General features: G+C 32.1%; 1 protein-coding gene across 1 annotated transcript; it reads left to right on the top strand.

The window, feature by feature from the left end:
• Nucleotides 1-13,215: 13,215 nt before the first annotated feature.
• On the top strand, nucleotides 13,216-14,502 carry LOC111894019 (pelargonidin 3-O-(6-caffeoylglucoside) 5-O-(6-O-malonylglucoside) 4'''-malonyltransferase). The gene has a single exon (XM_023890083.1). The coding sequence runs from the start codon at nucleotides 13,216-13,218 to the stop codon at nucleotides 14,500-14,502; it is 1,287 nt and encodes a 428-aa protein (XP_023745851.1).
• The last annotated feature ends 435 nt before the right edge of the window (nucleotides 14,503-14,937 follow it).

Here is a 14,937-nt window from a genome sequence, read left to right as displayed (position 1 = left end):
TATACAAAAAAAAAAAAAAGAATAAAATTCAACAAGAATAAACAAAAAATACGAAAAAAAATGTAAAAATAGTTTTTTAATACCAAAAATTTAATAATGTATGACATTTTGGTAAAAAATTATGATATTTCAGCAAAAAATAATGATATTTTAACAAATAAATAAATATATTTTAGCATAAAGTAATGATATTTCATCAACAAATTATTATTATTCAATATACAAAAAAAAAGAATAAAATTCAACAAGAATAAACAAAAAATACGAAAAAAATGTAAAATAAGATTTTAGCAATATATAATCAATATTTTAGCAACAAAAAAAAGAGGTTGGAAGAGGTAGGAAGAGGCAAAACAAGTGTTGCGCCAAGAAGAACACGTGCAGAGGTTTTTTAATCCAAAGACTTCAGAAAAACAAACAGGTGCGAGATTAAAAGTGTTGCGTGTGTGCTGCTCTGCGCAACAATAAGAGGTCTGAAGAGGTTTTTTCCAAAAAACAAACAACACCTTAGATAATATCTAACTATATAATATTTTTCAACTAGGTTTCCATGGTTAGATCATGACTTCCATGATTCTAATTCTCCACAATTTAGACGGCAGAACTCGAATTAGGGAAACACTAACCTCATTATAGCTAAAGGATTTGACTCTCCCATGAGGAATTAATCTAATATGGTCAAAAGGCTCTTCAGGTCACCAACTCTCCAACTATGTACTTGTATCTTCCTAAGTTCTAATTGAATACGTCACGAATTGGATTTCGGGCCGAAATTCTTTCAACTGGGGGAAACTGTGACAACCGTCAAAATTCAAGACAAGATTTGAATAAACTTAGTTGCATGTATAGGCACGACATATGCTAGATTTAGTAACTGGAGGATAAGTCATAACCTACTTGAAACTTGGAAACAATTAGAAATGAGGGATAGTGTACATAGATTTCACGTTGATATATGAACTCTATAGTGCCTTTAACTATAACAACTATCCAAATTCGGGTCATTCCTTGACTCAAGAATCTTTATATATTCATGTAGACACATCATGCATTGACCTAGTAGTAGAAGCTAGGTCAGAGTTGAAAACAAGGACTAGAATACTTGATTCTTCAATTTCGCTTGGATCTCAGAATCACTGCATAGAAATGCCAATAAACCGATAAAATAAATTACAAACATTATTTATAACTATAAAAGAGTTATAATACTCTAAAATAATTTAAAGTCTCAAATATTTAATTTATTTTGATATTCAAAGATTTACCAAATCCCAAACCCTAAAAAAATCCCTAAAACCCAAATTTATAAACGTTATCATCTAAAAACTCCATAAAACTTGGTGTGAACTTCATTACATAAAATTTAGAATATTTAAGTTATGGGATATAATAGAAGATATAAGAAATTAATTATTGAACATTAATCATATATATATATATATATATATATATATATATATATATATATATATATATATATATATATATATATATATATGAGTTAAAATATAAGGACTTTTATAAAAGTCAAGATGTAATTAAGGAGCTTTATATAAAAATGAGGATTTTTATAAAATTGAGAGGGAGCTTATAAAAATAAGAGAGAGGGGGCCTTTCTCATTCAAAAATTTTGCCTCCCCTCTCTCCTCCTTCAATTTTCAGCCATATCCCTCCTTCTTATACTCCTCTTCCCCAAAAATTACAAGCATTATCTCCATTTCTCCACACTTCACTCTCTCTCACACTCTCCATCCCCAACTTCATTCTCTCTCTTCTCCACCCTCTAAGCCACAAAATTTCAAGAAAATAAGACCCAAGAACACTCCTTAAAAACGAAATCTTCATAATCTTGTGGTGTTCTTGAAGGAAAAATTGATTTCTCCTTCAATTTTCCTTTAATTTTTGCTATTTTTCTTGTATTTTCTCTTTCTTCTACTCCATTCTAATGAAAGATCATGAACACACACACATATACGGTTTTGATGATTATGGTGGTAGGATTTCACCCAAAAATAACATGCATGTTGCAAATGGTGAAGTCTCATGACCTAAACCTAAGTCAAAAGCAAGGAAATGCACTTTTCTACAAGTTTTGGTGGAAAATCACCACATACACCCTATGTTTACTTTCAAAAATAACTTTTGAACATTTCAAACTCATGAATGATCTTCAAACCAACATGCATGTAGTGATCTTCACGCTTAGATGCTAGATGATCAAAATATGTTGTTAAAAACCTTTCAAATATGTCATAAAAGATTTTTTCACAATTAAATATCTAAAACTTCTTTTCTGTTCAAATCAAAATTTTCTCAGAATCCAAACAAGAAAATAAGATGATCTGGAAATTTTCAAAAAATTAATCATTTTGCTCGAATTATGCTAATTTTCAAGAAAATAGAGCAATAATTCACATAAAATGTTTATTTGGTCAATAAATTCTAGGAAATTTCTGATATTACCCATAAACAAATAAAAGACGTTCCATGAAGTTGCATTCATTTATATGCCTGTTTTCTGTTGATTTAGAATTTATTATTATTGAAGAGAAATAAATACTAAAATATAGTTATGTATGTAGAACTCCATATTTAATAATTTTCGCATCTTCTTGACATCATAAAGACTGCATGCAAAAAATTACAGATTTTCCCATTATATTTTCTTATTTTTCCTGATTTAATAAATATTTAAGGGATTAAATTGATGAAAAATAGCTACACTTATCCAAAAATTATAATATAATCATTAGAATATCTTATATCACATATTTATCGTATATACAAAGTTTGGTGAATTTTTCTAACAGTTTAGTAATTTTTCATGAATTAATTCTTATGTATGAGAATAAATCAAGGAAAAATAGTTAAACTATTCTAAAAATAACAAGAAATGACCAGAATATCTTGCATTAAAGTTTAACTACAAATAAAAATTTTGGGCAGTTTTCTAAACTGTTTAGTATTTATTTTGATTTTTAATATAATAAATACAATAAATCATAAAAACAGGTTAAGTTGTTCAAATACCAATTTTGTTATTTTTCCCAATTTGAATACATCAAATTACAATAGTTAAAAATGTTTGAAAAATTAGCAGATCCTTTTGCTATTTGTCCTCATGTTTCTTACATTTATTACACATAAATCATAAAAACCAGACTATACTATATGAAAACTACTTTTGATAATTTTTCCTAGTTTACATAGAATTTATAATAGTTGAATAAAAATATTGATAATTTTTCTTAACTGCTTACTATTTTTCCATGAATTTGTGATGATTTAAGTGGATAAATATGGGAAAAATGGATATGCATATCTAAAATACATGAAAAAGTTAATGGAAATCTTTAACTACAATTGGAACACAAATAAAAGGTTTTGTGATTTTTATTTACTATTTTCTATTAAATTATAATTTCTCGGTGCAAAACACAATTAAATTACAAAAACTAGGTTTGATTGATGAAAAATAGCATTTAATAATTTTTCCGATTTACGGATGCTGTGAAATACTTACAAAAAAAAGTCTAAGAATTTTTCATGATCATTTACTATTTTTCCATGATTTTGTGAGTATTTAAGAAATTAAAATTGTGAAAAATAGTTAGACAAATCAAAAATCCAAGAAAATTTATCTTAAGGTCTTTGAATTTAGTTAATACTGAAACACAAAGTTTGGGAAATTTTATAACCAATTTGATTTAGTTTTAAATATTTAATCAATTGAAACATATTCCAAAATGTTAAAGTTACACTTTAGTTAAATATTTTATGTTTGATGTACCTATATTGAAATGTATCAAAATTGATTGCCATATTTTGCGATATTTTGCAACGTATTTGTCTCTAACTTAAAATATGAGGCCTTATCATCTTAAGTCCCTTACACTTTACTCCAACCATTAACTCTTTGAGACAATGGTCATTATGAATAGCTCAATTAGCAATTGACAACTCATCACTAGCCCGATTGCTTGAGTGCATTTTACCATGTTCCTCTATGGAACGATAAGCATATATCTTGATAGGGCATCAGTACTAGGCTTGGTTGTGAACTCATTGTTGATTTTTACGCGCATACAAAGATTATTACATACATACAAACTTATTTACTCATTATAGCAATGAAACTTGTTTACTCATTTCAGCAATGAAACTTGTATACTCATTTTAGCAACAAAACTTGTTTATTTGTTTCAGCAACAAACTTTATTTCCCATGAGAATATGAACTTTGCATCTTATGTTGGCAACGTACTTTATTTTTCATGATAACAATGAACTTTGCTTATGCAAAAAAATATTTACTCATTTTAGCAATGTACTTTTATTTATGGAAACTTCTATCAAAACTTTGATTACGATTCATGAAACCAACATTTTTGCAAATCTATGAACTCCCCAATTTTTATAGTTGACGCTTGTTTTACACGCTTTCTTAGGAATCATCTAGTAAGAGGCACATAGAGACACAATACTTGTAGGAGAATTTGCATGTGTTGTTTTATTTTAATACGTTGTAATTACTTTTAAAAGTTATTCAAACTTATTGTAAATTGTAAATCTTTTAATACTATGGTTGGTGTTGTCTTTTATCTTTTTGTAATAACCCAAATTTTGACAGAAAATTTTAACTTTTAATTTCATAAATATCAACCACAATGTATTAAAAAATCTCATTTCATATCCATAGTGTTTTAAAATTCAAAGTATAAAAACTAAATGTGAAAACCCTGGAGAATTTACGTCGCGCCATCAAGTTGGGCCCTTGCACTTATCACTAGAAGTACCTGAAACATTCAATAAAACTATAAGCACAAGCTTAGTGAGTTTATCAAAACACACGAATCATATAATCACATAATTCTATGCACACATACAATCATGTTTTCCACGAACTCCCTCCAAGGTCATCATTTAGAATGCCATAGGCTACCCTCATGGTCTTGTATCCACAAGTCATAGGCTCCTCCCATGGTCTTCACATAAATCCACATATAGATCAAACAAATAACAATTACATACTCCATTACTAATCATATCAATTAATGGGCCGGCCTTGGTGCTTTCGACTCATGAGTGTAGTGAGAAGACTCACTTCAGTCTAGTGAACACAAAAGCTGCTCACCTAGCAGTCCAATACCTTACACTATATAATAATTAAAAATAACCCTAAATTAAGATTATAATTCAGCCTAGTCAAAGAGTCCAAAGACCTAGCCTAATTCCTTTCATGATGGCCCAAAAGTCTTTCCTTTACTAATGGGCCTAAGATCCAAGATAAAAACTATTAATGGACCACATGGACCAATAAGGCCCAACCAGGACATCTATGGCCCAAACAAAAATAATCAGACCACTAACTCAATATAAAACCAGGCCCAAAACTGACCAAGGCCCAAAGAGCTTACAAGCCCACATGAAGCCGAACCCCAACTGGGGTGCGTACGCCCAGCGTACCACTAAAGTACGCTTAGCTTACTGAGCCCTTTGGCTGTACGCGCAACATACACAAAATTACACCCATCGTACCCATAGATTAAGTACCACAACCATTAAGTGCTTAATACTTGGAATTTCAACGTCCAATTTCAGATCTGAACTCATTAAGACGTCCTAAGGCATAAAGTTGGCAACTTTATGCCCTTGCAAGCTATAAGGGTGTAACGCCTAGTTCCCGGTATGAATTTATCTTGGAATTGTTATATGTTTCCTTGGAGAACTTGGCGAGTTGGAAGCCTAAACTCGTCGAGTAGAAGTTGTCTTAACCGCGGGGTTTCATGAGGCAACTCTATGAGTTGAGGTGTCTCAACTCGGCGAGTTGACCGCTCAGGAGGAAACCCTAATTTTAGGGTTTTGCACCTTATTTAAACACCTTAAATCCCAGGTGTTGGCCTCATTTCCAGCCTCCATAGTCCCTAACCCTGTTCTCGAAACCCTAAATCCCTTTTTTGAGTGTAGTGAGCTCTTTATGAGTGTATTTTGGTGTGTTTGAAGCCCTTGGAAGAAAGATAAGCTTGGTTCAAGGTGGTGGTTCAAGTAGGAGCCTTCAAGATCTTGATTCTTTGCACCATTTCTAACATATTTCGAGTACAAAGTTCTAACCTTGCTTAACATTCCTTTAGATCTCTTTTTGGGGCTAATTTGCATGATTTATCCAAGTTTGAGTGAGTAATGGAGTGTATGTCACCCCAAAGAGGTTATTCTTTCATATCTATAATCTTCATGAGCTCTTTTGGCATAAAGGTGCCAACTTTATGGTCTTAAGAGCTCCATCCATTAATTAAGTCCTTATTATGGCTTCTTTTGAGCATTTGGGCTTCTACTAGCCATGCATGAGAGTAAAGTTGGAAACTTTACATGTCTTTGCAGCCTTTAAGGACCAGATCTGTATTTTTGGGGCTTGTCTTGATGAATAAGTGTTTATTTTTTAAGCCTTAACCTTTTAAGCTTATGGTTTGGGCTCTAAACCCATTAGGATGGTTCTTAAGGGTAAAGTTGGAGACTTTACCTTTCTAGACGTTATATCAGTTAAGATTTGAGTGGTGGACCTTTTAGTTTCGAGAATGATAACTTAATAGATTAAGAGGTGTGTTTCCTGAAGAACTCGACGAGTTCATGGGTGAACTCGGCGAGTTGGATCGACTTTTAGCGACTCTGTTGATTTAACTGGGAACTTGGCAAGTTAAAGAACAACTCGGCGATTTTAGTCAACTCCGAACATTGACTTTGACTTTGACTTTGATCAAGGTTGACCTTTAAGGGTTTTGAAATAATTATCGGTATCTAAGGGATTGTTTCTATTTAAGGGTTGAGTAGAGCTGATTTCTGGGGATGGGATTTATCCAGTTATCATTCAGCATTCGAGGTGAGTTTCCTTACCGGGTTTAGCGGGTCGAAGGAACCAATGCCGACCCATGTTTATGATAAGCTGATAGAATGCTAACTGTTAACCCTTATATTTTTTACAAAACCATAAAGGTTTCAGATTTTTTTTACAAAACCATAAAGGTTTCAGAATTTTTTTTCAGAAATTTACCATTTTTCACTACTACAATAACACCAGTTAATGACACGCATTGCATGTCATAAAAGCCACGGATGCCACTCAAATCTGTGTCAACTGTCAAGGAAGACCCTGTCATAAAGGAAGACGACACATATTTGCGTGTCGTAACCTTACAACGCGCTCTTATGACATGCAATGCGTGTCAAGGAAGGCCCTGTCATAAAGAAGATGACACGTATTTGCGTATCGTAACTGTACAACATGCATTTACGACTCACATTACGTATCATTAAAGCCCCTGTCACAAATAAAGACGACACACATTTTTGTGAGTCATAATTTTAAGTTTTTTAAAATTGTATATTTTGATAGATTTAGTAATTTTCAAATTAAATAACACATTAAAAGTCTCATAATACAAAATAAAATACAATAAATAAGAAAGATAATTCATTGCACTAATATGTCAAATACAAATTATCATTCCAATAGTAAGTAAATGTAATACATTGCTAATATTACATAATATTTATTATAGAAAAAAACATGTACAACATTAAAAGGAACCCATGAGTAATTTCTCCTTTGACAATCTTCATGACAACTTTAAGCCTTGTAACCTCACTATGGTATTGAACTTCGCCACCCCTAACCTAAGAAAAAAATTGCGTATAATATTTTAGATATAAAAATGATCCGTTCTTTAATAGTGAGTAGTATGCTATATTCTAATAAACATAAAATGTAAATTCTCCTTTCTTATTGGAACATTGTACTTTCAAATAAATGAAAGTACGTTGCTATTTCTTGCATATAACCTACTTTACAACAGTGAGTAGGATGCTATACTTACAATGTCATTGACCAACACTTTAAGTCCTTTAATAACTATCTCCTTCTTTGCATACAATAAATCCTTCAAAAGTTACATATTTAAATTGTAAAAAATAAGATATGCTAAATGCTCTTACCTTCTTGGTAATCTACGGATGACATCATCATCAAGATCAAAGGGTCGATTAGTGGCACCAAGAATGAGAATCCTATGACTATCTTTTTATCACAATCCATCCCATACGGCCATGAACTCATTCCTCATTCTTCGTGTTGCCTTATGCTCAACCCCCCCCCCCCCCCCCCCTCTATGCGCACCAAGCAAACTGTCTACCTGGTTGTTTCTTGTTACAGAAAACTAAACTAAAAATATTAATATATCTTCGATGATGACTTGTTAAGGGCATTCATGTCTATCTTTTGCACCAAGAATGAGTCCTTGTTTGTTTCACCATGTTTTGGATGTTTTTGAATGTTGATATGGAAAGTAAACATTATCTCATCGATGAAAACAATAACAGGTGTGAACTTGCTGGCAAAGGAGAAGAGGGCATTTGTAAGCTTTTCAGCATTACCAAACCATAGCATACATATACATAACAATAAATAAATATCAAAAATGGGATAGGAGCCAATCATTCTACGAGAGAAGGAAAAATATTACTAGAGAACTGTGAAAAAAAAATATGTATGGGTGGGGAGTGAGAAATCCAAGTAGAGTACCTTAGATGTAAGTGTGGAACCAGTTATGTTGATGAAGTTAGCTCCTGCTTTAGTTGCAAGTGCTTTGGCAACAATTGTTTTCCCAATTCTAGGAGACCTAAAAAGAAATACTCCTTTGCAAGGATGAAAACAAATCAAAGGCTTTTCTTAGCTACACTACACAAAGTCAAAAGATAAAATAAAATAAAATAAAAATACAGACCCTGAGTAAATTTCCATGAGAGAAAATCTCGGATCTTTTCATTGGAAGAATGGTAAGTTCATGTAATGCGGTTTTCACATCCTCAAGAGCACCAATGTTTATACCGATTTCACCCGGTGGGACCATGCTGAAATGAAGTTGCTCTCATACTCATCCTTTGCAATATTTTGTGGCCCAAAAAAACATTACATATGTTGAAATTATTCTATTGTCATGAAAAGCATATATATATATATATATATATATATATATATATATATATATATATATATATATATATATATATATATATATATATATATATATATATATATATATATATATATATATATATATATGTGTGTGTGTGTGTGTGGACTTCTTTCTAAAACCATTTATACATTAAGAATAAGATAAAGCAAATAACAAACCCAAACTTTTAGGTTTTGTGCGGGGTTCTTGGAGATCAATTTCTGCTCTGTTAGTCTCAAAATTGCAATTTCAAGGCTTCATGTTTATAAGGATCAGTCACTTATCCAACAAAGTCAAGTCGGTTTGCCTGATTAATTTCATTTTTCAACTTTATTTTTTTGGTCCCCACATCCACAAAATGGAAGTCAGAATTGAAAGTAATCAAAAGCACCTACATTATAACATATTAAATTGTGAATACTGTAACATATTAAAGTGTAACATCTAGACTTAACTGAATGTAGAAGGAATCAAGATTTTATAACTCACCTCCCAATATTTTTACAAAATTGACACAGTGAAGACATCTAGGCTTAACTGCAAAATAGAATTCATTAATAAGATTATATACACTCACTTCTTCATTTCCAACAAAATCATATATAAGTCTGTTAACTTTGAGATACGCTAAAAAAAAAATAAAGGAAATAGTAACTCCTCTTATTATTATCAACACTTCAACTCACAAACCTGAATACAACTCCAAAATCTGAGTTAACAAGAATGATATATTAATGCCCGCAATTGCAAAAGGATATTGTCATTCTACCCTTGTTCTAGGTTGTTTCAATAGCAACCTACGAAAAGCAACCTTCATTTTGAAATATTATTAATTAGTAAATCAATTTTGGTTCTTCAAATTGCTATTCATGAATGATATCTAAAAGTTGTAGTTAGAAAGGAAGCATACTGGAAATGTTTTTGCAAAGAACAACAAATTCTCAAGTGAAAGAAAACCATAACCCCTATGACAAAACAGAAGACAATTAATCTAATAAAATGAAAATATAATATTTTATAAAATGTAATCATCTTTTTTATAAAATGTACCTAAAGTCAATGGATACCTTGCCACCCCATTTCCTTCCATTGATCAGAGATCAATCCGGTAAGTGTAACATTTGGATATGCTAAATTCCACAATTCTACAAGGGCTTTCTGCCAATAAAACATATAATTGCGTCAAACAAGAAATCATGCAAAATTAAAATTGAATAATAATAATAATAATAATAATAATAATAATAAAGAAATAAATATACCTGGTGCTTAATGTGAGTTTCATCAAAAGGTATGTTTGTACGTTCTCTAATCTTCTGATATCTTGTTTCCTGTAAATAAAAAAATAAATAAAAATAAAATAAAAAAATAAAAAAAAACTCATGCTAATCTTGTTAGATTTTCACAAAGAAACCTAATTTAGCATACAAAATTTTGATCAACCTATTCAAACTTTCTAATTTTATTGGAGTTTGATATACCTAATTACTTGAAGCATGTCTATTATTAGGTTGGCATAATTCTTTCTGGAACTCTTCTACTTTAATAAAAAAAAAAAAAAGTAAGTTTCTATAAAAGACAAATAAATATAAGTATGGTACATATGAACTCTTCCACATACTAACATTTTACAAAATTCCATAAATAAATTAGACTAATGGATCCAGTCTAGTACATATGAATTTATTAAGACACTAATCCATAATAATGAGTTGTAAATTTGTGGGTCTATTTTCAAAAAGATCACCTAAATGGAAGGTTAAAAGCTATATTTTAGCCAATAAAAAATCTGCGAATTTTATCCAAATCTATTTATAATAAACCTCAACATTTGTCATATATATTAACGCTCAAAGAAGAAAATGTAAGATCTTAGAATTGCTTGACAAATAAGCTTATAGTTGGTTGAAGTGTTTGAAAGGGCATCAAAATACACTTTTTTTTTGTAATTTTTCTCTTAGGCATTTCGTCATACATTCGGAAAGCCTTAATTTGGGAAAAACTAAAATAGAAGAGACTAAATGGAGAAACAACCAACCTGTTCAACTGAAAATGAAAATAAACCCTTAGTTTGCAATATTGACCATAAAGCTTCTTGTGGCTCTTCCAGCTTGTGAGAAGTGGGAATTCGAACCTTTGTCTACGGTGGTGTTGGTGGTGCGATGTAGATGAGGCGGTGTTGGCGGCAGCAGTTGGAACTTGGAAGAGTGTGTGGCAGTCGTGGTCATGGTGCGGTGTAGCAGATGTGGAAGTGATCTTCATTCATAACATGTAAGCAGTATGAGATCAAATGTGATGGGTGGCAGTGGTTAGAGGAGTTATGGCGGTGGTGGGCTGTGTGATGTCGCAAATGTATGGTGGTAACATGTAAGTGATGTGAGGCCTTGAAGGATAATTAATGTGAAAGGAGTGTAAAGCAAAGATGGTATCGTGATTATGGTTTGTACAGAGAAGAGAAGAAGAGAATGAAGGAAGATCTTGAACTGGGTATTTCAAAATTTTAAAATTTTAGAGGATTTCATTTCACCCTTTAAGAACGTACGTTTTGAGCAAAAAATTATAAAGCGACATTCACGAAGGACACACATTTAAAATAAGCGCCTTCTGTGTTTGTAAATTTTTTTGTGGGATAATAATTTTAGGGCACGCACAAATGCGTGACCACTGTCCTTCAGAATTTGGAAGGCTGACATTATTTTTAGGACACACAAGAAATGTGTATCGTAAATCAGTACGTGTGAGCGCGTCATTATTCACGTGTCATTAAATGATATTTTTCTTGTAGTGTTTTATAGAAGGTCAGATTGTTAATTTGGAATATTACTAGTGAAATCTGATATAACAAAAACTGAAAGATGTTATAACATGTCAAAATGGTTAATTTAGAAAATTGTATAAAACTTTAAGTATTAGTGGTTAAACTGCAAACTGCCAAAAATGATATATATATATATATATATATATATATATATATATATATATATATATATATATATATATTGTAGTTTGATATTTAGTTAATGCAGAAAGAACACCTTAGAGCATCCACAATACAAATAGTATAAGAGTTGAATAGAGTGATGACTAGGATTGAATAAGGGTTTAATGAAGTGTGGGTGATGACATGGAGTAGAGTTGAATGGAGGAGTTAGAATGATCATTGAATGGTTCAATACAAGGAATAAAGTGGTGATTAGGAATGAATAGGTGTTTAATGGGTTGTGGGTGGTATTGTATAGACGTTTAATGGATGATGTGTCAATCCATTGAACTCTAAAAAATTCAATGAATTGTGGATGCCCTTGGTTGAGAAAGTCAGCAAAGGAGTCTTTCCCAATTATGTCATGACTTTTTACAAAATTACCCTTGTTTATAGCATGACTTAAATGAGTAAGAAGTAACAAACCTTCTTGTTTCTAAAAACAAGCTCTGAATCATTAATCCCATCAACACAAGAAAGTGCACATTCATGTGTGTTGAATGTTATAAAACCAAAATCATCTCTTTTAGCAGCAGGCATGTTTCTAGCAAGTTCAACCTTTTCAATTTTCCCAAGTTGTTTTAAATGATCTTTTATTATATCTTCTTCCCATGAAGGAGGCAATCCATCAACAAACACAGTCCTCACCTGTATTTCTAATTATATACTTCAACAAATCATTATAAAAAGATTCATAAAATATGTTGAAAATTTTACCTGCACCATGATCTCATCATCAGGTTCAATAAATGTATCAGCAAAAGCAACCCTAGCTGTTCTATCAGTTCCAAATATGACATCTCTTTCCTGCAAACGTCTGCAAGCTTCTAAATTACAAAACTCACCATTCTACTCTAATAGTCTAATGTAATGGTATTTCTTTATAACAATTACGAAATATTAAATTTCCATTAATTAGACATTTGTAAGTTCAAAACTTGTGTACAGAATCAAGCCATCAATACATTAAATTAATCCAATCTAGATATAGAGCAGTTAAATTCCTTTTCTTAGAAACGGCAAATTATGAAATATTAAATTTCCATTAATTAGACATTTGTAAGATCAAAACCTATGTGCAGAATCAAGTCGTCAATACATTAAATTAATCCAATCTAAACATAGAGCAGTTAAATTCCTAAGCTATAAATTATCGGACATATAAAATGAAGACCATCATCTCTTCTTAATTTCTTATTCACTTTGTTAAAGGTAATTCCTCATTTCCTCTATGGCGATGAATATCCAAATAGAATCAAGAAATTTTATAAAATCATCCATTCCAACTCCTCCAAACCTCCGTAACTATAAGATAGGCTTCCAAGACGAGGTAGCTCCCCCTATGCATGTTGGTACTGTTCTCTTCTTCGCTTTCAATAGAGATAGCAACCCAAAGTTTGTTGCTCGACTTGAAAAATCACTTGAGAAAACCTTAACGCGATTATACCCTCTGGCAGGAAGATACATCCCAGATATGCAAGCTGTTGACTGCAATGATGAAGGTGCCGAGTTTATACACAGTAAAGCTGATTTGAGATTTGAAGATATTCTTGATTCTCAGTGGAATGGTAAGTTGATTGACAAACTCATTCCATGTATTATGCCTGGAGCTGCTGATCAAATGGACGTTCCTATACTTGCAACTCAACTAAACAGTTTGTTGTGTGGAGGTATTGCACTTGGTGTAAGTATTTCACATAGAATTGCTGATGCTGCAACACTTTCTACATTCCTGAACGAATGGGCTGCTTTGAATCGAGAAGATAACGAAGTTGAATTCACTGGCGCGGGTTTCAGCGCTCCCTCTTTCTTTCCTGGTCATGGAGTTGAAGGTCGTAAGTTGAGTAAAGATGCATTAAGCAATCTTGTCACCAAGAAACTTTCATTTAGCGAGAGTGAGATATCAAACATGAAAGAACAATTTGTGATCAATGAAAAAGGTTGCACCCATCATTTGTCAAAGGTACAGATAGTATCAGCTATCATATGGAAGACTCTCGTTAATGTTGATCGAGCAATACACAGTCATCCGAGAGATTCTGTTCTCATCCAAATTTTAAACCTGCGGGGAAGAACTGCAACTTTAATTCCCAAAGATTCTTGTGGCAATCTTTTGGTGCCATTTACAACCAAATCTAGTAACGATGAAACAACCAAAGGGTTGGCATATCTTTTGAGTAATACTCAGAAGGAAGTCTTAAGTAACTACTTAAAGATGAGTCACGAAAATAAAGAAGGGCAATCGATGGTTCTCAAATCCTGGTCACAGAGCAAGTTCATGTTTGATAATACTCCACATGCAGTTCTCGTTTCTAGCTGGTGTAAGTTCCCGTTTTATGAAGTTGACTTTGGTTTTGGAAAGCCTATGTGGGTAACAACCGAGAGCATGCCGGAAACTAATTGGATAATTTTGATTGACGGAATGGGAGGTAGTGGAGTCGATGCATATGTTGGTATGGAACTTAAAGACGAGGCTTATTTGGAAGAGGCTTTAGACATGAAAGTTATCGGTACCTAAAATTAAGGGGCTTCTAGTTTTTGATGATCCGTTTTCTAGTTCAAAGAAGGGATATTAATATATACCTATATCGTATCAATAAGGCTAAGAGGAGTGGGGTCGGCACCAGGTTCGCTAACCTGGCTAGCAATGTTGAAACACTGCCCGTAGCAGCTCGCCAGTGGACTCGTTAATTTCAATTCGTTAACCCCTTGGCGGGTAGAGAGAGAAAGAAAAGCGTACAACTCATTGGTTACCAATTTTCATGTACATGTGTATGCTAGCAAGTCATTTTCCATTCCAAAACTGTAACGTCCCAAAATTTAAGACTAAAAATTTCTTTTATAAAACATTACTTAAATCATAATTGTCACTCCATAACATAATCAAATTATTAATTTCCAAAACACATGTTCATTATCAGAGTAAAACATCCCAGGCTGACTAATCTATGGT

The sequence above is a fragment of the Lactuca sativa genome, chromosome 7, assembly GCF_002870075.4.
Source record: "Lactuca sativa cultivar Salinas chromosome 7, Lsat_Salinas_v11, whole genome shotgun sequence".
Lineage (NCBI taxonomy): Eukaryota > Viridiplantae > Streptophyta > Magnoliopsida > Asterales > Asteraceae > Lactuca > Lactuca sativa.
The sequence above is the reverse complement of the archived record's forward strand: the minus strand, read 5'-3'. Positions and strand labels throughout refer to the sequence as shown.